At 51.3% G+C, this 20,000-nt stretch overlaps 1 protein-coding gene across 1 annotated transcript in view; it reads right to left on the reverse strand.

The window, feature by feature from the left end:
* The window catches only part of adcy8 (adenylate cyclase 8 (brain)), a 31,676-nt gene extending 18,652 nt beyond the window's left edge, over positions 1-13,024 (reverse strand). Inside the window, exon 1 of the mRNA XM_076137574.1 lies at positions 12,092-13,024. Within this exon, the coding sequence (XP_075993689.1) occupies positions 12,092-13,024 (933 nt within the window). The remainder of the gene's footprint in view (positions 1-12,091) is intronic.
* Between the last annotated feature and the right edge of the window lie 6,976 nt (positions 13,025-20,000).

Here is a 20,000-nt window from a genome sequence, read left to right on the forward strand (position 1 = left end):
ATCACACCTGGATCACACCAGGATCACACCTGGATCACACCTGGATCACATCTGGATCACACCAGGATCACACCTGGATCACACCAGGATCACACCTGGATCACATCTGGATCACACCAGGATCACACCTAGATCACACCAGGATCACACCAGGATCACACCAGGATCACACCTGGATCACACCTGGATCACACCAGGATCACACCAGGATCACACCAGGATCACACCTGGATCACACCAGGATCACACCTGGATCACACCTGGATCACACCTGGATCACACCTGGATCACACCTGGATCACACCTGGATCACAGCTGGATCACGCATTTTGACTTGAACTCAAAGTGGGATTTTTGCTTTGGGTGTTGATGCAAAAGGCGCCGCTGCAGTGTGTAAATGTGTGTGTGTGCCGGGCTGAGGGGCCCGGATGCTGTAAACGGCGGTCCGGTCCCGGCTGATGTAACTCTGTGTAACTGCAGCCTGGAGCGCTCTGCAGCAGCGGCGGCGGCTCTACATGATGCAAGCGTGAGAGCAGCTCAGCTGAGAGTTCAGCGCTCTGCCAGAGGAGCCAGAGGAGCCAGAGGGGCCTCATGTGATGACTCAAGTCCCCCGATAGAGCAGCAGGACCACAGGAAGCTGGTTGGACGAGGACAAGCAAACCTCTTATTCACCAATATGTCAGGATAAGACAGGACAGCGACCCTGAAGATTACCCAGAAGCCTCCTGTGTTGGGAGAGCAGAGACGGTCCTGTTGAAGCTTCACCATGGAGTCACAGGCAACTTCCTTTAACTGTTCTGTTGTCAACCGCAACAATGGCAAGGGTTAATTTGGTGCTGTCATGGGACTGTGTGTTGTGTGTGTGTGTGTGTGTGTGTGTGTGTGTGTGTGTGTGGGCATGTCTGAACAGGCCCTGAACATCTGCCACTGTTACATGTGTGGAGGTTCTACACCAAAGGAGCCATCAGGTGGTTTAGGTCTCTGCTCTTCATGATTGGTTGAGTAAGTCCACACGTATGTAACTTAGCAACATGAATCGTTTTGATACTTTTCCTCTAAACCTGCTCAGCTGGCTGATGAAGGGAGTGGTTGAGGGTTTGATGGGTCAGATGGTTAACATGTTACGTGTTACATGTTACATGTTACATGTTACATGTTTACGGCCCCGTGTGAGCATCAGGATGTATGAAGCCTGCAGCGACTCATGATCAGCTGCTGCATGGACTCATCTCATCTTATCAACTCAGAGATCAAATACCAGCGTGGTCTCCTTCTGGGTCCATGATCTGATCGCTGTTGGCTCTCTCTCTCTCTCCCTCCCTCCCTCCCTCCCCCCTCTCCCTCCCCTCTCTCTCCGTATGTGATTGTGTCTCAGTGTGTTACTCTGTCTCTCTCTCTCTCTCAGGACGCCATCAGCACTGATTTCACTTCTGCGTTTTCCCCTCGTGGCCTCGTTGCTTCAAAAATTAAAACCCCACAAGCTGTGGCAGCTCCGGCGGCGGCGGCGGCGGCCATGTTGTTTTGGAAAGAGCGGCGCGGTGGCCGCAACCGCCACGGGTGCTCTCATTAAGCCAACATGCCGGTGATGTGCGTGTTTTTAACAAGGCGTCATTAAGATCAGCAGGACAGGAAGGAGGAACGTATAAACAGCAACCTGGAAAACAATCAGGCCAGGATAATAATAACTCATCATCATCATCATCATAACCATCAGGATTCCTGTTTGGTCGGGAGGAGAGACGGAGCAAAGAGCAGCAGGGGAAGGAGCAACACTAAAAATACTGCTCTGTGGGAGAGAGAGAGAGGCTTTGGAAAACACTTTGACTTATTTACTAAGGGGAGAAATGTCTCCACTTAAAGACAACTTCTCTATAGAGACCAGAGGGACAAGAGAGAGAGACAAGAGAGAAAGAGACAAGAGAGAGACAAGAGAGAAAGAGACAAGAGAGAGACGAGAGAGGGACGAGAGAGGGATTAGAGAGGGAGAAGGAGAGACAAGAGAGAGACGAGAGAGACCAGAGGGACGAGAGAGGGACGAGAGAGAGACAAGAGGAACAAGAGAGGGACGAGAGGGACAAGAGAGACGAGACGACGCCACAGCTGAGGAGGAACTAGAGAACCTCAGCTCCTCAACTGTAACTTCTTTAACCTCACATGTTGAAATTGAACAACGTAAAACTGAAGAAGCGCCCTGGGGGGGAGGGAAGGAGGCGGAACCATAACTTATCAATCAGTCCCCGGAGCGCTACAACACCAACTAATGATGCCACTTCATGTTAAACAAACCAAGACGGGAGGAAACACAAACACAGACGGAGAGTGTGAACATGGGATCGACGTCATGAAGCGAGGCTCAGGACAGCAGAGCGTGTGCGGTGATTAAAAGAAGGGAAGAAGAAGAAGTGCTTAAAGCCAAGGAGAGTTGAAGAAGTTAATCACAAAGTCTGCAGGGAAAAATCAGAGAGGAGCAAACGCTGTGCGAAGATAATTAAGGAGCGTCGACGGAATGAGTCAGAGAGCGAGCGAGCGAGCGAGCAGGAAGCCCAGACTCCCACCCGCCATCAATATTTCAGAGGGATCAGTTACCGCCCCCTCGCCTGTGCTTAGGATGTTACGCTGTCTGAATTACACGTGTACGGGCCGGGCCTCTTTAGCTCAACTTCCTGTTAATGCGCCCTGACAGCTGTATGCAAACATCTGGACGCCGAGACATCGTGTTCCGCCGCTGGACCGGGGGGCACGGGAGGGAAGACACGGAGGGGGGAGGGAGGGAGGGAGGAAGGGAGGAAGGGAAGACGCGGAGGAGGGAGGAAGCCATTAACTCGCCACTTATCTGCTGGCGAGCACGTTGCGTAAGAACGTTTTTATTTGGCTTTAAATTCGACATGACAGGAACAAGAGCAATCACTGAGTCATAACCAAGCGTGAAATGACGCCGGCAGAAAAGCCAGAAACGCTAATTCCAAAATCTAAAAAGCTGTCAGCCATGTCTGCTAACGTGCTGCTGTTGCCATGGGCTACACAAACCAACAACACGTCGAAGCTGGTGCGTTTATATTTACCGTAGATGAACTTTATACTTGTTTGCTTCTGTTTACACTCGTTTGATTCGAAACTCCAGAAAATAACCTTCACGTCCACTTGTCAACGAGTGACATCACCGCGCTGCGATTGGAATTACGGGAGACGTTGTTACCTCCTGCTGCCACCAGATGTCAGTTGTGAGTAAGTAAAGATGATCCCTTTGACAATGAGGAAGAAGAACACAGAGTCGAAGTAAATGAAGGTGAAGTGTGAAGGCGTAAGTGTATTTGGGTGATCCCAGGCCTGGGGGGGGGGGGCAGGGGGGCATGAGCCGAGCCGTCTACGCTATGGCGTTTGGAACGTGCGGCTGCCTGCCTGATCACAAACGCTGCCTCGCCACCTCGGGCGTCACAGCCAGGCTGCGTTCCAGACCCAGTGTGAGAATGACACCCGAATCATGTCAGAGTGTGCTCAAAGCTGTGGGTGCTGAGAAAACAGAGATCTTCAAGCAATATGTTCCAAATGTGGCGATCAAACAGCGAGCGGATGATGAATTGCAGATGGTCCGGGTCGCTCTGTGCCGCTCTGCCGTCTCCATGTAATCACACAGCAGCTTAATAACCTTAGAGGGGGAATACAGGAAAAATCGAGCTAAACACAGCGTGTCACACTGAGGGACAACGTATTGTCAGCGTGTGATTATGGAGGAGCGGAGCATGACGGAGTATCGAGGTCACATCACCTGCTGACAGCACGCCGTCCTGATCCTTATGTGGTTACCAATCAAAGACATTTATTACCAATAACAAGGCTCAGCTGAGGAAGACAGTCTCATTAGTCTGAGCTAGCATAGCAACGCTGCTGAGTCACAGCTCAGTGAAACGGCATCTGGTGCCAAGACGGACAAACGGTGATCCTGTCCAGGGGTCGAGAGGAAACAACCGACCGCAGGATCCTGGTCTGACTCATCAGAGCTGAGCCTGACGGAGAGCCGGACAGCTGAAGCTCATTCTTCACAGTCACACGGTCACATGGTCACATGATCACACGGTCACAGCAGAGAGGCTTGGTGAGCTGCTGATCCACATCATTCTTCTCCCCTCCTGACCTCTGACCCCCTCCACTGCGTCCACACGTGGGTCCAGTCGCCCCGTGGATGTTTCCTCCGTCGTGGCATTTAAGCGAAGCATCTCGTCGGCACGCGATGCTGACATTTCCCGGAGCTCCGCCCCCCCGCAGCACGGTGGGCATCTTAATGTCAGCGCCGGACGCGACATGTTGCAGCCGCAGCCTCTGATCGCCGCTCCGCCTCTGTAAACAAATCTGATGGATTGCTGCCCGAGTGATCACAGAGACTGAGGGCGACGCAGCCATCCGGTATCTGAACTCCACTCTGGGCCATGATTACTAACAGCTTCAGCCATGTTTAGACTCAAACAGAGCAAAGCTGCAGGTCTGATGCCTGCAGGAGGAGGAAGAGCAGCGGCGTGTTTGTGTTTCCTGCTGTACGGCCACAGATCTACAGCAGGAGGGGCTGGAGGGCGGGAGGACCTCAGATCTCCCAGATGGATCTTTCACGACCCCAGGAAGTCAAAAGTTATAGACTGAGCCTGAGACTTTAAGATAAATATAGTTACGTTCTGTCAACAAAGCTTATTCTCCTTCTCCTGGTTAGGAAGATAAAGTGCTGACAGTCGGGGACGTTTTGTTGTTTCTTGCAGTGTGTGTGTGTGTGTGTGTGTGTGGGGGTGTGTGTGTGTGTGTGTGTGTGAGGGTGGGGAGGGTTTGTAAGTGTTTGTTCATTGAAGACGTGTCAGTTGGGGGTTTTATTCCCTGGACTGTCAGGACGACGGGTCCCAGAGGTTCAGCGAGGAGCTTCAACACAACAGCCTGAAGGGACGAGGAAAGTAAACACACTGTGACTCAGTAAATGCTGAGGACTCGTCCTCTCAGGAGACAATCAGCTGACACGGCGGTCAGCGAGCCGTTACACGCCTTTAGAGCCGTTACACGCCTTTACAGCCTGAGCCGTGTGGTCATCATGAGAGCGCAGAGACAGAAACACGTCAGACTCATCTGCTCCACAGCGTCTGGATGAGTCACTAACATGCATCAAAGTTCCCTGGCCCAAAGTGAAAGATTGAAACGGCTCAGTTGAGTATCGTATTGTGATCTAACTGAGTGGGCGGCGAGTGTACCCTGAGGCCCCGCCCCCTGGCGGCCTTCACATGATCTCATCTTCCTCGTCTGCTCCTCCAGAATCCCGTTTGTGTGATGACGTCATGTAGGTACGCAGCAGAGCAGAAGAGACAAATCGGACATGTCTCTTGTAGATCCTCCTTCCAGTCCTCCGACCTCATAGCGCTGTGCAGTGGAGGTCTGGCAGTTATCTGACAGGCCGTCACAGAGTCGTGCTTCGGGAAAATAGCGAGAGGAAAAAAGAGAGATGACCAAGAAAGGAAGCATAGAAACAGCAGAGACAGCAGAGAGAGAGATGCTCTGTGGTTCTGCACAGCCACACACTCATGGTCCTGATGATGGACAGCCTGGTTGAGGACGTCCAGCAGACTGACCCTGTGGTGAGGAGCTGGGGTGGAGCTCAACACTCTGAGGCTTCTTCTTACGCTTCTTTATCAGACGTTCTTCACTGCCTGGTCTGAATGTGAGCTGCATGTTTGACACGTTCAGCACCAAGGTGGCATTCAGCACCATGGACAGCTCACAGGGACTCTGCTGGTTTAACATCAGAGCTCCGGTTCACCTTCCAAGAAGCTTCAGCTGCTCCTGTCAGTGTTTATGTTTATGTTACTGCATACAGAATCTATACTTTACCCTTTCTACTACATATTTCATCATTTCATTCAGAATATTTTCAGGTTTTTGTAAATTCTCTATGAGTATTTCTCATTTCTGTGGTCACTGAAGGAGCTGAATAGTTTGAAAGTTGATATTTATATGATATCAATACATTTCATCAGTGTTCCTTGGTGATTGTTGCTAACCTCACTGAAGGTTTAGAGTTTCCTCCCCTCTCTGCAGCTCTCTGGATGGGCAGCAGGTCTGAGGCAGCGTCTCTGAGTGGATGGTTGAACATTTAGGCGGCGGTGACACCGGTGTTTCTGCCACGTCTCCTTATCTGACGTGACAGGTAGTCGTTGTTGCGCAACACCACAGAGTCGACCTGCGCCGAGCCCCCGAGGAAGATTCACCCCGAGCTCCCTAATTTCATTGGCAAGTGTCAAACTGCTCTGTTGGAAACATTCACCGTCCCTCTGCGAGCCGAACAAACACAGAGATCACAACTAACTCACCTCCTTCCTCCAATACTCACACTGTCCATTCCCGCGTGATCATGGCAGGAGACCTCAGTTATTAATGAATCTTCATCATTATCATCATCATCATCATCATCATCCTCCTTGTTAAAGCAGACCTATGAGGTGGCGTTGTGCAGCAGTGAAGCCGTCTTGCTGCCGTCTAACAGCTCAAGGTCAAAGCAGCACCCGTTCAGACTGAGTATGATTGAGCTGTGTATGGAGCTAATCAATAGGCCTTGACCTTTGACCTCAGCCTGAGTTCACAGCTACCAAATGAATAGTAAAAGATATTCAGTCATTAGGATGAAACGTCCCTGTGAGCCTCCCACAGAACCACAGACGACCAAACTGGCGTCAAGAGGCAGAGTCATAATTGAAGGACTGCTCTGCCTTGGAGGTGGGATGAAATCTCTGAGTGCCTTCTGGTGTAACAACGTGTTGACCTGCTGTCTGTCTCTTACTTTGTGGTCCCACGGCTGCCTGATATCAGATAGCAGCCATCAAGAAACATGCTTGATACATCAGTCACACACACACACACACACACACACACACACACACACACACACACACACACACACTGTATAGTCCCCCGAGGCCGTTTCACTGATGGTGTGTGATGTGGAGCTGCATGAGGTGTGAGCTCAGGACTCTCATTGGCCCAGAGGGAGGGAAGGAAGGAAGGAAGGAAGGAAGGAAGGAAGGAAAGAAGGAATCGTCTCAGTGCTGCAGATGTTTTGGTTTATAAACAACAAACCCTTTGATGGCGCCGAGCTCAGACTGACGGTGTGTAACGCTCCCAGACGCCATCTTTCATTTGATTGTGTTTCAGGCTCGTGCGAGGCAGACGCTGGATGTCTCTGCTTCCTGTCTCCATCTCACACATGAAGGAGGTCCTGAAGGTGACAGGAACATCTGCATTCCATGTCGGCTGGATTGCTTGTTTGTCAGTTATGAGCAGATGTTGACAAAGGAAGGTTGCAGATCCAGATGTTCAGACACGTTTTCTTCCTCCTCTTCTTGTCTCGGTCAGTCGGTCAGTAGTGCTTTTGCTTTCCTTCCCGTTCTCTCCTCTCCGGTGTCACGCTCGTGTTGATGGAGTCTCTGTTGGGGGTGAAATCTGTGCGGCAGTGCGAAGACGATGCTGAAGAAACTCTGTTCTGCTGTTTTGAGCGTAAAAAGCTGCAGCTGACGGTCCGGGAGCTTCATTAAATATTAAGAGCGGCTGAGTGCATTGTCTGGTAACGGCAAGAAGGTCCGGGATCAACCGCACGGAAACAACAGTGGAGGAGGAGGAGGAGGAGGAGGAGGAGGAGAAAGGTGAGCGAGGACAGAGAGAGAGGATGGAGTCTCCGGTTCCTCCCACACAAAAGGTGTTTTTCATAAAGCGCCCGCCGCTCTGCAGCTCGTCTCGGCCGAGTCGCCGCACACAAAGCGGCTTCGTGAGGCGAGAGAGGGAGAGCGGCGAGGAAAATGAAAAACCAGGTCTCCAAAGGTCAGGAGCCTCCAGATAACAGCTGCTGTGTCAGAGCAACGTGGAGATGAATCCATACATCCACCAAGGCCGCACAGGCAGGACACTCCATTCACTCTTTACTCCAGATCTGCACCGGGGTTCATACAAAGGACAGATATGTTAACGTCTAGTCGTGGAAACTTAAATTGATGTTTTAGCGCAACCTGCAGGCCAAACAGTCAGACTTTGGGGCGATGAGGTCAGATGGGCCAAGAACTGAAGAGCATCATACTTTACAGATGTGTTCAGATTCATTATGACCACAAATCTGACACTTTATGTTCCTGTTCCACTTGATTTGATCCTCCGGTGCCTTGTTTTCAGAATTCTCTCCAACAGTGAGTCTGTGCTCAGTACAGGCGACCTGTGGTGGAGCCGCTGCCTTTCTTTCTTTGTCTTTCTATCAAAGCGCACAGACCGTGTGTGTGTGTGTGTGTCTGTGTGTGTGTGTGTGTGTGTGTGTGTGCGTGTGTGTGTGTGTGTGTGCGTGTGTCCAGTCTGCTCCTTCAATCCAAACTTATTCTCTCCTCTATCGCCCAGGTGCAGGCGGCACTGCAGGTAAGCTGGGTTTGACCTTGAAAGAGGACGACTGCAGCAAGCTGGAGGAACAGCTAATCGCTAACTGTGTGTGTGTGTGTGTGTGTGTGTGTGTGTGTGTGTGTGTGTGTGAGAGAGAGAGTGAAGCGATAACATGAGCATGAATAGAGGGAAAAATAAGAAGGGGGGAGGATAAAGAGATAAAGCTGCTATTGACTCTTGCGGGTAGCTTCAGTAGACAATCACAGACACACACACACACACACGCGCGCACACACACACGCGCCCACACACACACACACACACTTGACAGGGCGATGGAGCCACCAGCAGCTCTTAAATCTAAACCTCCCATCACCTTCCAGATTGAGGTCCTATAGGTGCCGAACCTCTCTGCCAGCCTGAAAATGGAACTGGTCGTCAGGGTGACGCAGATTGAAACAGCCGTGATCTGTCCGCTAGGCGCTCTTCCTCTCACACGCCTCAGTAAAGTCCGTCATGCCGTCTACACACAGGCTGCGTGTGGAGATGACGGGAGGATTCTGACTGAAGATGCTTTGATCTTTGTCTCATGTTTAAGTCTGGATCTGTGTTCGTTTCTATTTCAGTCAAACAATCATCAACATAAAGAGACGCTGATCTAGTTAACTTCTTTTATGAACAACACTACAGTCTGATCTGTTATTTATTGGCACTTGTGTTCATTTAACAGCCAGTAAAAGGACTAAACGACTCCTCCGTCAATACATTACTGACTGGAAAACGAGGCGAGGAAACTATCTGGAGTCTTTCTAGGGAGCAGGGTGGGGAAAAAAAACAACAAAAACAATATCAGTCAATCAATATGAGGCTGGAGATGTGAAGATGAGGTCTGAAGGCGTCAAAAGGAAACACAGCAGTCAATACCAAAGCCTTCAGCGGGGCCGCGGGCAAACACACAGCTGATCGATGGGAGGCCATTTCCAGTCTGACGGCGGGAGAAATGAAGCTGCGGCACGGAGTGAGAGAGAGGCCCGGGGGTCAGGAGTCACGCTCACACGCAAACAAGACTCCTGTTTGATCCGTGTGACCGTCTGGACTCCTGCTGTTTATCTTCTGCTGGATTGTTGCGTCTCAGTTCCGTTCAGAGGAGAGATCGGACCCTGACAGCGTGCGTAACCAGGGGCGGAGCCTGGATCTGCAGTGTTTTTTCCGGCCCCTTTGCGATGTGAAACTTGCAGATCCGGGCCAATCGGAGGGCAGCAAATGTTGTGTGAAACTACATTTGCATCTGTCAGGCTTCCTCTTCCTGCTGATCCTCCCTCCCTCTCTCTCTCACTCTCTCTCTCTCTCTCTCTCTCTGTAATTAGTATGGATATGATCCTATATCTCTGATACTCTGTGTTCCTCCTGGCTTTAACCAAACACAATTAACCAGGGCGGATTAAGAGCAAGCCTCACATTTACCAGCCAGCCGACTCTTCCTAACCCCAGGAGTCGTTCCCCTAATCCAGCTCTGTGCATCACGCCGCTCTCATGTCACAGCCAGGGGAATTAAGAGCAGCGTGTAAAGCCCCCACAACATAGAGCGTACATAGAGCTGAAGTAATCCCCTCCCACCCACAGCTTCCAGAGAGCCACTTCTAATAATCATACGAGATGTCGGTGCGAAGCTGACGCCTTCGCCAAACACGCCGGGGTCGGCCGGTGCGTTTACATACGCGACGTGATGTACACGTGTGTGCTGCCAGGATACAGACGAGTGTTTACCCTTCAGACTCATGCGGCTGAGACGTGGCGGCCTCAGGTCGTGTGTGAGACGGCGTGGAGGATTCTCCATGTGAGCTTTGTCTCCTTGTTGTTGTTTCCTGCCCTTATTCCACGTGAAGCGGAGCTGTTCAGAGGTTTGTTATGTTCTGTTGTTGTGACTGTTGAGTTTCCATCCCGTAGCCCTGACGCATCCCGTCAGAGGATTCATCGCACCGAGGGTCAAAGGTCGTGTAAGTCTTCCTCAGGACGCTCCGCATGTTCTCATTTCTGCTGCCGTCAAAGCCTTCACGTCTCCAGCTGCCCCGGGGACGCAGGCTCGGATAATCAGGACGCTGCAGAAATGAGTGAAGTGACGGGGGAGAGACTTGAGCTGACGGAGGACTGGAGGACTAGAGGACAAGAGGACTAGGGGACTGGAGGACTAGGGGACTGGAGGACTGGAGGACCTTTAGACGTATCAGAGCAGCCTGAGAGCGAAGGTTTGCGTCTCTGCTGGGTGGAACAGGATGCAGCGATGAAGTGTCAGACGTGTACCAGCTAATAATAAAACCTGCAGAGAGGAGCTGTAATGAATTCCCCGGCGATGTCATCGTGTATTACGACAGGATACATCAATGTTTGTGTTGGTCAGCTCACAGTGTCCTCTCTCTTCTCCGTCATCCAATAACATCACGTCAGCACTGGAATACGATCGCCACCCGGCCGCGTCAATCAAAGCGCCGCCGGTCGCACGCTGACGCAAGTGCCACGCCCTCGTCGCTTGATTGGCGAGCGGAGGACAGATAGCTCGGGAGAAACAACATCAGCGACCGAGTTTGCGTACGAACTTGGAATTCTAATCACATTTATTGGACCTGATATCGCTTTTTTTGTAAACTTTGCTTGAGATTTCCAGCGAGGTTTCAAGAACTGAAGACACCAAAGTGAAAAGACCCTAATGTGACACTCCGACTGATGCTGCTCTGTACCATGACCCCAGAAATGAGGGGGCATTTAAGGAGGTATGATCAGGGACTTCTAAGGGGTCTGGGTCATGAAAAGAGAAAACTAAGAAACAAAGAAACAAAGAGAATAAAATGTAGTAGATCCACCAGTAGGGGGTATTCGGGGCTACGGTGTGTGTGTGTGTGTGTGTGTGTGTGTGTGTGTGTGTGTGTGTGTGTGTGTGTGTGTGTGTGTGTGTGTGTGTGTGTGTGTGTGTGTGTGTGTGTGGACAGCGCCTGGTGCTGAAATCTGGACACAGGTTGATGTATAAGTGTAAGCAGCATCAGCACAGGAGTAACTAAGTACACACTCAAGTACACACTCAAGTACACACACACACTCAGATGTACTCAGCTTATACTCGGATTCGATCAGAATCAAGAGCCAACACCAAAGCTAAACCTGAGGCTGAACCGTCACGGTGAGCTTCAGGTCAAACTATTGTGGTGAATATGAAGGTAAACAAGTTTCTGCAAGTGGAATTATGTAAGAAGAAGAAGAAGAAGAGGCAGAGAGGAGTAAGGGAGAAGGATATAGAAAAGGGAAGGAGGAGAGACTTAAGGGGCCACGGTGCATAAGAGGATGAAAGGGAGGCAGCAGGAGATGAAGGTGGAGGTGTCAAAGGCAGGCGAGAAGAGTGAGATGAGGAAGGGGAGGAGAGGACCAGATGAGAAGGAAAGGGTGTGAAAGGAAAGGAGATGGGGGAGACAAGGAAGGAGAAGAGGGGGAGGTGTCCCCTTTCAAAGGAAATGAAAGGTGGGAAATGGAGGAGAAATGGGACGGACGCGGAGAGGAGGAGGAGGAGAGGAGAATGTAGAGGAAGATGCTGAGGAGGAGAAGAGAAAGAAGAGGATGATGGGAAGAGAGAGAAGAAGAAGAGAGGGAAACAGGAGAGGAGGAAAAGAAACAACAAGGGGGGAAAAAGATGGAGAAGAAGGAACAAGAGGACAGGTGAGAGACACACCTGGTTGGTGGAGAGCTGTGCATGCTGGGAGATGAGCATCTGGACCAGGATGTGGAGGCCGGAGGTGAAGAGGCCGGCCAGGATGGCCCAGGTGAGCGGCAGCGGCAGCATGCTGTAGGTGGCGAAGAGCGTGAACAGGACGTAACCCACCCCGTCCCCCAGCAGCCCGTACCCGAGGCCGGCCGCCAGGATCTGCGTGGCCATGGCCACCCACGTGACCACGCCGCTGTACTGCAGGTAGCTGTGGGACGTGGTCTCCTTCCGCACCACCACTAAGGCACAAATGACCACTTCGATGCCCGTGAAGAAGCCCAGCAGCGTCCCTTTGATCAGGTCCATGGGCGAGGAGGCCAGCGTGAGGTGCAGCACCAGCAGGGTGAGCTTGGTCACCACGTCCAGGATGTTCATCACCACCACCGACTTCCGCCGCTGGCCCAGGAAGTAGCGCTGGTACAGCCGCTCCAGGTCTCGGGACTTGAACGCGTTCCGCAGCGTGGGGAAGATGACGCCCCGGTACGTGTAGCCCCAGTTCAGGAAGAAATCCGAGTTGCTCGGCGCGCAGTCGATCTGCAGGAAGCCCAGGTCGCTGCTGGCGCGCTCCGGGAACACCTTGGTGCCGCCGTTGTTGTGCCGGTCGCCCACCGACGTCCGCCCCGCAGAGTGCTTCCGCGCGCCCTGCTGGCTCGGGTCGTAGGGCTCGTCCTTCACCCCTCCTCCTCCTCCTCCTGCTCCGCCGCCCTGCTCGTGGATGAAGCGCTGCTCGGTGATGTGCCGCACCGCGTCCTGCCACAGCAGCCGCTTGGGTCGCGCACTGCCGCTGCCGTTGCCGCTGCCGCTGCCGCTGCTGTTGCTGTTGTTGCTGCTGCTGGGGGTCTTGTTGATGGTGTACAGCTCCTCGCTCGCGCTGGAGCACCGCACCTCCGACAGTTCCATTCCAGATGTTTGTGTAGTGGTCGCTTGTTGTGTGTCCCTTTGTGTTCGTCTCCTCTGCACCAGCTCAGCGCAGTTGGGGTGGCGACGTCCTCTCGTGGGCACAGAACCGGGGGCGCATGCTTCTCTCTCGGGGTGTGTCGAGCGCGGCACGGGGGGGTGAAGCGGCGCAGTTGGAGGTCATTGTCACACAAACGATCCCGCAAGAGAAGAAACGACGCGTAAATCCGTCTGGAGTGGAGATCATCTCCCGGACTAATCGCGTGCCATCGTCGCCGTCCGCCACCGCGCACCGTCTCCGTGCGAATCACGCCGAATATCACCGGGTGCTGTGTGTCCAACGAGCAACAGCTCCGGCCGCCGTGCGCCCACCGCCCGCACCTTGCATCGGGGAAGCCGGGGTCGTTGCAGACCGAGGCAGGTGTTCGGGGCTCGGCCGCGGGGTCTCAGCAGCCCCCGGACACGGACAGACAGCGGCGGAGTGTTTTCATGCGTTTTCTTGTGATTCGAGACAAAACAGAAAATGCTGGCGCGTCGTTGGCACAGCCGGTTGGCTCCGGTGCTTCACTTTACCATGCTTTCCGTTTTCTCGCCAAAGAGCAGAATATTCACGTTAATTCCCGTTAAATCCCGGTGTGCAGCCTACAGTAAAAACAGACAAGGAGGAATAAAAATAGAATCCTTTCTCCGCGGTGTCCCTTGAAGCCGCCGCTGGTTGAATCCCGTCAACTTGTTGTTGAACGCTCGAGACTCCAATCCGGAGCGCGCGAGATTCTCCGGTCTCCTTCTCGACACGGGGGCTCGCGCTCGGACGCAACACCTGGTGGCTGGAGCGGAGCCAGACGCCGCGCGCGCCCCGTCACCAAACGCCAAGGAGCCGCGTGTGTGTGCGTGAGTGTGTGTGAGGCTGCTCGCTCGCTCCTCCTCGCCTCTCGGCTGTTCTTCTCCTGCTCCTTCTTCTTCTTCTTGTTCTTCTTCTTCTCCTCCTCCTTTGTGTCTAACGCGCTGAGCCGCGTGCAGCCGCAGCAGCCGCGTGGAGTAGATTTGCAGGAGAGCGCGAGGCTGAACAGTCAACGAGCGAGTCAGCTGGGCTCCGCTCTGACGTCACTGTCACCTCTCTCTCTCTCTCTCTCTCTCTCTCTCTCTCTCTCTCTCTCTCTCTCTCTCTCTCTCTGTTTGTCTATCTGTCTCTCTCTTGCCTCTTGTTCTCTCTCCTTTATCCCCCTCCCCCCTCTCTCTCTCCCTCTCATCTTCCTCTCCTCTCCTTTATCTCTCCCTTTATTAGTCCCTCCCCCTCTCCTCCTCTCTTCTATCACTCTCTCATCCATCACTTCTACGTCTTCAGTCTAAACATGTACACTATAAAGAACTACACTAAACAACACGTGTGTGCGTGTGCGTGTGTATGGGATGGTGGTGTTTTATGATGGACTGCATCAGGCAAACAGGCCGCTGTAGCAGCAAAATGAGTCATCTCATTGTCCCGCCACACACACACACACATACACACACACACACACACACACCACGAGTGAAAGAGCTCAGAAGTTGTTGCTTCTCCCTCTGTGAGTGTAAAGACATGAAAAACCTGCCCGTGACGTTGGTGGCGTTGATTGATAATTCCTGAACCTTTTCCATAAAGGTCAAGCTCAGAGGTCATGCAGTGATCCTAACCTCCTCCCTGCCCTGCTGACGCCGTGTTAGAGCTAAAGCCTTCTTCATGTTCAGGAGGAGGTGGAAGTCTGGGGGTGGAATCAGCGTTCACTGAGCATCTATGACACATTCCACTGTGTGTGTGGAACTCTAAACAGGCCGCCACCACGCCGCCTTTGTTGACGTAGCAGCGTGGTTGCTAGGTTATTGCTCAGGGTAACAGCAATGGGACTGTTTCTCTCTTTCTAATAACTCTAAAGCTGTACATTCAGTGAAGTCTATGTATGTTCCAGTGGAGTCATGATGGCGCTGCATTGCTTTATGTTCTTTAAAGAGTTTCAGCCTTTATATGTTCTGCTTGTTTCGTGGACCCTTTGGCGTTGACTCTGTCGTTATATATGATCATTCAAGTGCTCATGTTGAGTTTGAAGCTCATCATATCGCCCTCTGAGTCCGCACCCCCCTTTGGTAAGACCGTCGCCTCGGTAACTAAAAGGTTAATGATGTATTTTGCCGTATAACTCCAGCTCGTGTCTAATCTGAGGCTTGCGGGCCTTCAAGTGTTCATCATTAAAGGGTAAACTTTAAATTAATCATGAAAGCAAAGAGCTCCGCAGGGATTATACAGGAGGGGAGGGGGAGGAGGAGGAGGGGGAGATTTAATTCAGATTAACTCAGAGTGTCATAGAAATGCCCAAAATGTAAATTACGGAGGAGGAGGAGGAGGGGGAGCGGGGAGGAGCTTCAGCACCAGAACCCCGAGGACCAGGATTTCTTGGCCCAGTTTCTCTGATCCCAGAAAAGCGGCTGCTCGTCACCGCGGATTAGAAGGGGGGGAAAAAGCGACTCCTTCCCAAACCTGGAGAAGCTGTGCGAGGCCCTGCGAGGAGCGGCGACCCCCACGTTGACTCACTCCTGGCTCCAGGCGAGAGAGGAAAGTCTTCTCATTGCTATGCGGCCTATTTTTACCCTCCTCTCCTCCTCTCCTCCTCTCCTCTTCTCTCAGATTTTTCCTTTTCTTTCTGCTGATTCCCAGGAAAGGCTTCTTAGTGAAATCCCTCCCTCCTCTTCTGTGCCGGCGTTATCAGGCTCCATGGAGGTGACAGCAGCAGTCAGCATGACATCTATTTGTCCTCGTACTGTAAGTGGGACGTGGCAGCTGCAGTGCAGAAACAGGGAACCTCACAAACTTACTTCAGATGATCCGATCTGTGATTTCTGTGTTGGAGCCTTCCTCCATTTGAACACACCTGCTCCGGCTTTGTCCCCAGGCTGCTTCTCACTTTGCACCGACTGGAAAACAGCCTGAGAAGACGTGTGGATGGCGGAAACATTAAAAACACAGAGAGCTAAATATTGCCGTCTTGTTTTAACCCCTGAAGTCATTTTTTGTGTGAAGAATCCAAAAGTGAAAACAAATCAGTGGCTTCCTTGAATCTCCCTCCAACCCCGACGCACACAAAGGAAGCCAGATGGATTTGATCCGAGTTTCATAGCCGTGCGTCTTGTTTAGTGCCAAAATAAAACATTCCCTCTCCATTTTTAGGGAGAGATGAAAGTCTGACGGAGTTGGTTCAGTGCTGATCTAGTTCAAAGGCACAGTCATGCTTGGCAGCGAACACAGAATCGCTTCAGGTTGGCCTAGTTTGTCCATTTGGTCCAACTCACCGAGCACTGGAACTCTGCAACCTGGAAGTTGGAATCACTGAGCTCAAATGAGTTCATCTGCTGTACAGAAACACTTTGAGTCTCAGCTCACAGTCACAGTTACTGGTTTGTGTTTTGGTATCATTCCCTCCTGATTGATGCTGTGGACCACAGAGATCTTCCATATTTCGGAGGGAAACACTTTCTGAAGCAACACTGAACATATTTGTATCCATGTAAACTTCTAATGTCACGTAAAGTCTCCATGTTCATGTTCCATGTTCTGTAGATCGAATCTAAAGGACGACTGATCAAAGAATCTCCAGCAAATCTCTCCAGAATGGCAAAACCACATCAGTTCGGAAGTAAACAACCTGATTCTCCTGACGTGTTGTGACTTGGTGGGCGTGTTGCTTTAAACCAATCATACTCAGGAGGCTGTGATTGCTGCTGTGCCAAAGTAAGGCAAAACTTAAAATTGGATATTTGGCCTTTTGGACAGAAAACATTCCTTTCCTTCCCCCCGGCCACATTAAAGCCTGCATACATTAACTGAAGTCCATCAGTCAAAATGCTGCAGTCCCCTCAGAAGTGAAGCTGTGTGCCGTTTGGCCCGGGCCCTGATCATCTCAGGGTGTCAGCGCCCTGACAGCTCTGCAGGGTTGCGCTCTGACAGCTCATCAATTCCAGCCGCCGCGCGGTTCGACGTTTCAATGACGGGGTGACAGGAAATGAGGGACGCTCGCCGTTAGCCGTTCAGACTCAAGAGGGCCGAACGGCGGCGGGAGCGGCAAGGACGAAGGAGTCCTTTCCCCGAGTCATCAGCTAACCGTGTGCGTGTCAAGGCTGCAGGGCCCGGAGCGAACGCAACCAAAATAGGCCTTACCTTGAATAATGGAGGGGGACATGGGAGAGATTGTAGCTCTGCAGCCTTTTATTCTGATCATTGGTCCGACCGTGGGACTTTAGACTGGATATCCAAACTGTTCCCCATGTCTCATATTTTGTGTTCAGAGGTTTACAGATCATTAAAATAACATAACATTACTCTGATATGAGCGACTTCTGTGGGAACCAAACTTGCAACCCTGCCGCGACCCCGCTGAGCAGAGCAAGCGTGGCGTTCGCCTCTCAACACAGCGTGCTCGTGTCCCCGGCTGCCTGCTGTGAAGGTCACTCACACTCACACACTCACGCTCACACTTCCCTCCCTGCATCATAATTTCCTCCACATTTCTTATTTGTGTTTGTTCAAAGCCGTGTTGTTCTGCGTGTAGAATGAGTAATAACCTCATTAATTCCTCTGGCAGCCGGGTTTCTGGTCCATTTCCCCCATGCCAGCCAAGGTCTCACAGGCGATTAGTGACAGAACGTCCACATCTGAGTCAAACGTGAATCAAGGTAGAATGAGAGGGAATAAAGGGAACATGTTACATATTCATGTTACATGCTCATGTTACATACATGTGAGGACACCGTGGGGCAGTTTGGTCCAGTTTAGTGATTGGTCAGCGTGTTCCTGTCTTTAAGGAACCACTTACTTTTGGTTGAATACTTTTTATTGAAGAAAGCCTTTGACATACCAATGAGCATGCAGGTACGAGACATTTAGGAGATTCTCTTTGTACACAGAGTGGAGGAGAGAGGAAAGAGAGAGAGAGGGTATAAGGAGATACACAAGGAGACAAGGAAAGGTTGCCCTGAGCTGCAGACTTGTTGTAGTCTGGTTGTAGAGGTGTTGGGCGATAACGTTATGGTGATGTGTGATTGTGTTCTAGTGCTCTGTTAGACGGGTCCATGTTCTGTTTACACACAGAGAGGGAGAAACAAGAAGACGAGGAGAGAGAGAAGAAGAGGAGTAAATCCTTACAGAGACCCAGGCTGAGTGACGTTCGTGTCGATGAAGACAAAGGGACGAAGACGAGCCTCAGTCAGGTTGAAATGTTGATGACGTCATCATGAGTGTTAGTGTTTGTTTGATGATCTTGTAGGTAGAGTCTTTACAGGATGACGTCATACCTCTGTAAAGGCAGCGGCACAGGCATTATTATGGGATGTGGGGAGAGGAAAAGAAAAAAAATCACTTTCAAAGACAATTTCAAGCCTGATTTGACTTTGAGCCTTTTGCCTTCATCTGTTGATTGCTTTGATTGTTCGTTTGTTTTGTAAGCAGGATGACTCAACGTGTCCTGACAGCTCTGAGCGTCTTCATGCCGCTCCACACACACACACACACACACACACACACACACACACACACACACACACACACACACACACACGCCTGCTTTGATTCTTTCGTCGTCGGTTAACACGGAAGGATTTAGGCAAATGTTACAGACAGGAGCGGACATGATGTCACTGTGTGCTGAGCTGTGTGACCTCTGTGTGACCTCTGCAGTACCCAGGGTGGGTCAGAGGCACAGGTTCAACATCCTATCCTATCTTGTTCGGCCTTGGAGGAGGTGTGAGTGCTCTTCTCATGTACATATGTCTCATTTATGTATATTGAGGAAGGAGTCTGAAGGAGAGAGAGCCAGCAAACTCCGTCACCTTAGTCTGGTTAAATAAAGGTTAATGATTACACAGATACATGCAGCTGCAGCTCCGCTCTGCGTGCTGAATCGGCGCTCTGTAACCTATGTGAGTCACAACACACACACACACACACACACGCACACACACACACGCACACACGCACACACACACACGCACAAACAGACTTTTATTGAGGCAAATGATGGAAGTCTGTGGAAACTCAGTTAGTGTGTTAGTGTGTAGGGGGGCAGACTCCCTCCCTCCCTTCCTCCCTCCCTCCCTCCATTACTGCTGCTCAGCCCCACACAGCAGCAGAGAGAGGGAGAGTTTGTTCTCCTCAACGCAGAGCCGACCGGGTTTCAATCCGGGCCAGTATGTTCGGTTCAAGGTCCAAACCAAAGCCAGCATCAGGCTGAACCCAGATGAATCCAGCTCCACAGACAGGATGTGCTTTGGTTGGGCCCAGGAGCTGTTCTTGTTTTGTAGCTCTATACGGCTCCTTTACTCACATAAGGAACTGCAGCACTTCTGTTTCCATTGCCCTCCTACACGTCGATGACACACACACACACACACACACACACACACACACGCGCGCCTTTAGCATTCTGCTGGTGTGTGTGACTGTTACAGTTCTTTATGTGACACGTGCTGAGCCTGCAGCGCTGAAGAATGTATGGAATGTGTGTATCATCGCAGAGAAGAGAGAGAGATCATTACATCATTTCATCATGGACATGGAAGCATCTATCTATCTATCTATCTATCTCTCTCTCTCTCTCTCTCCCTCTCTCCCTCTCCCTCTCTCTCTCTCTCTATCTCTCTCTCTCTCTCTCCCTCTCTCTCTCTCTCTCTCTCTCTCTATGTCTCTCTCTCTCTCTCCCTCTCTCTCCCTCTCTCTCTCTCTCTATCTCTCTCTCTCTCTCTCTCTCTCTCTCTCGTGTGTAAACTGCTTCATTCAGCTCTAAACCTCTCTATCTTCTCTATACGATGATGTCAGACTCTCCACATAGGGTCTGAGATGTTTAGTAAAGTCTTTGCAGAGATTGATTGATTGAGTTTCCCTGCTGTAATTAGATGTGATTGCATTCTGGCTGCAGTGGAGCTGGAAAGTCTCCAATCAGCTGCTGTGAGCCAATCA

The sequence above is a fragment of the Genypterus blacodes genome, unplaced genomic scaffold, assembly GCF_046128005.1.
Source record: "Genypterus blacodes isolate CSIRO-AG114 ecotype Tasmania unplaced genomic scaffold, CSIRO-AGI_Gbla_v1 ptg000325l_1, whole genome shotgun sequence".
NCBI classification, from domain to species: Eukaryota; Metazoa; Chordata; class Actinopteri; order Ophidiiformes; family Ophidiidae; genus Genypterus; species Genypterus blacodes.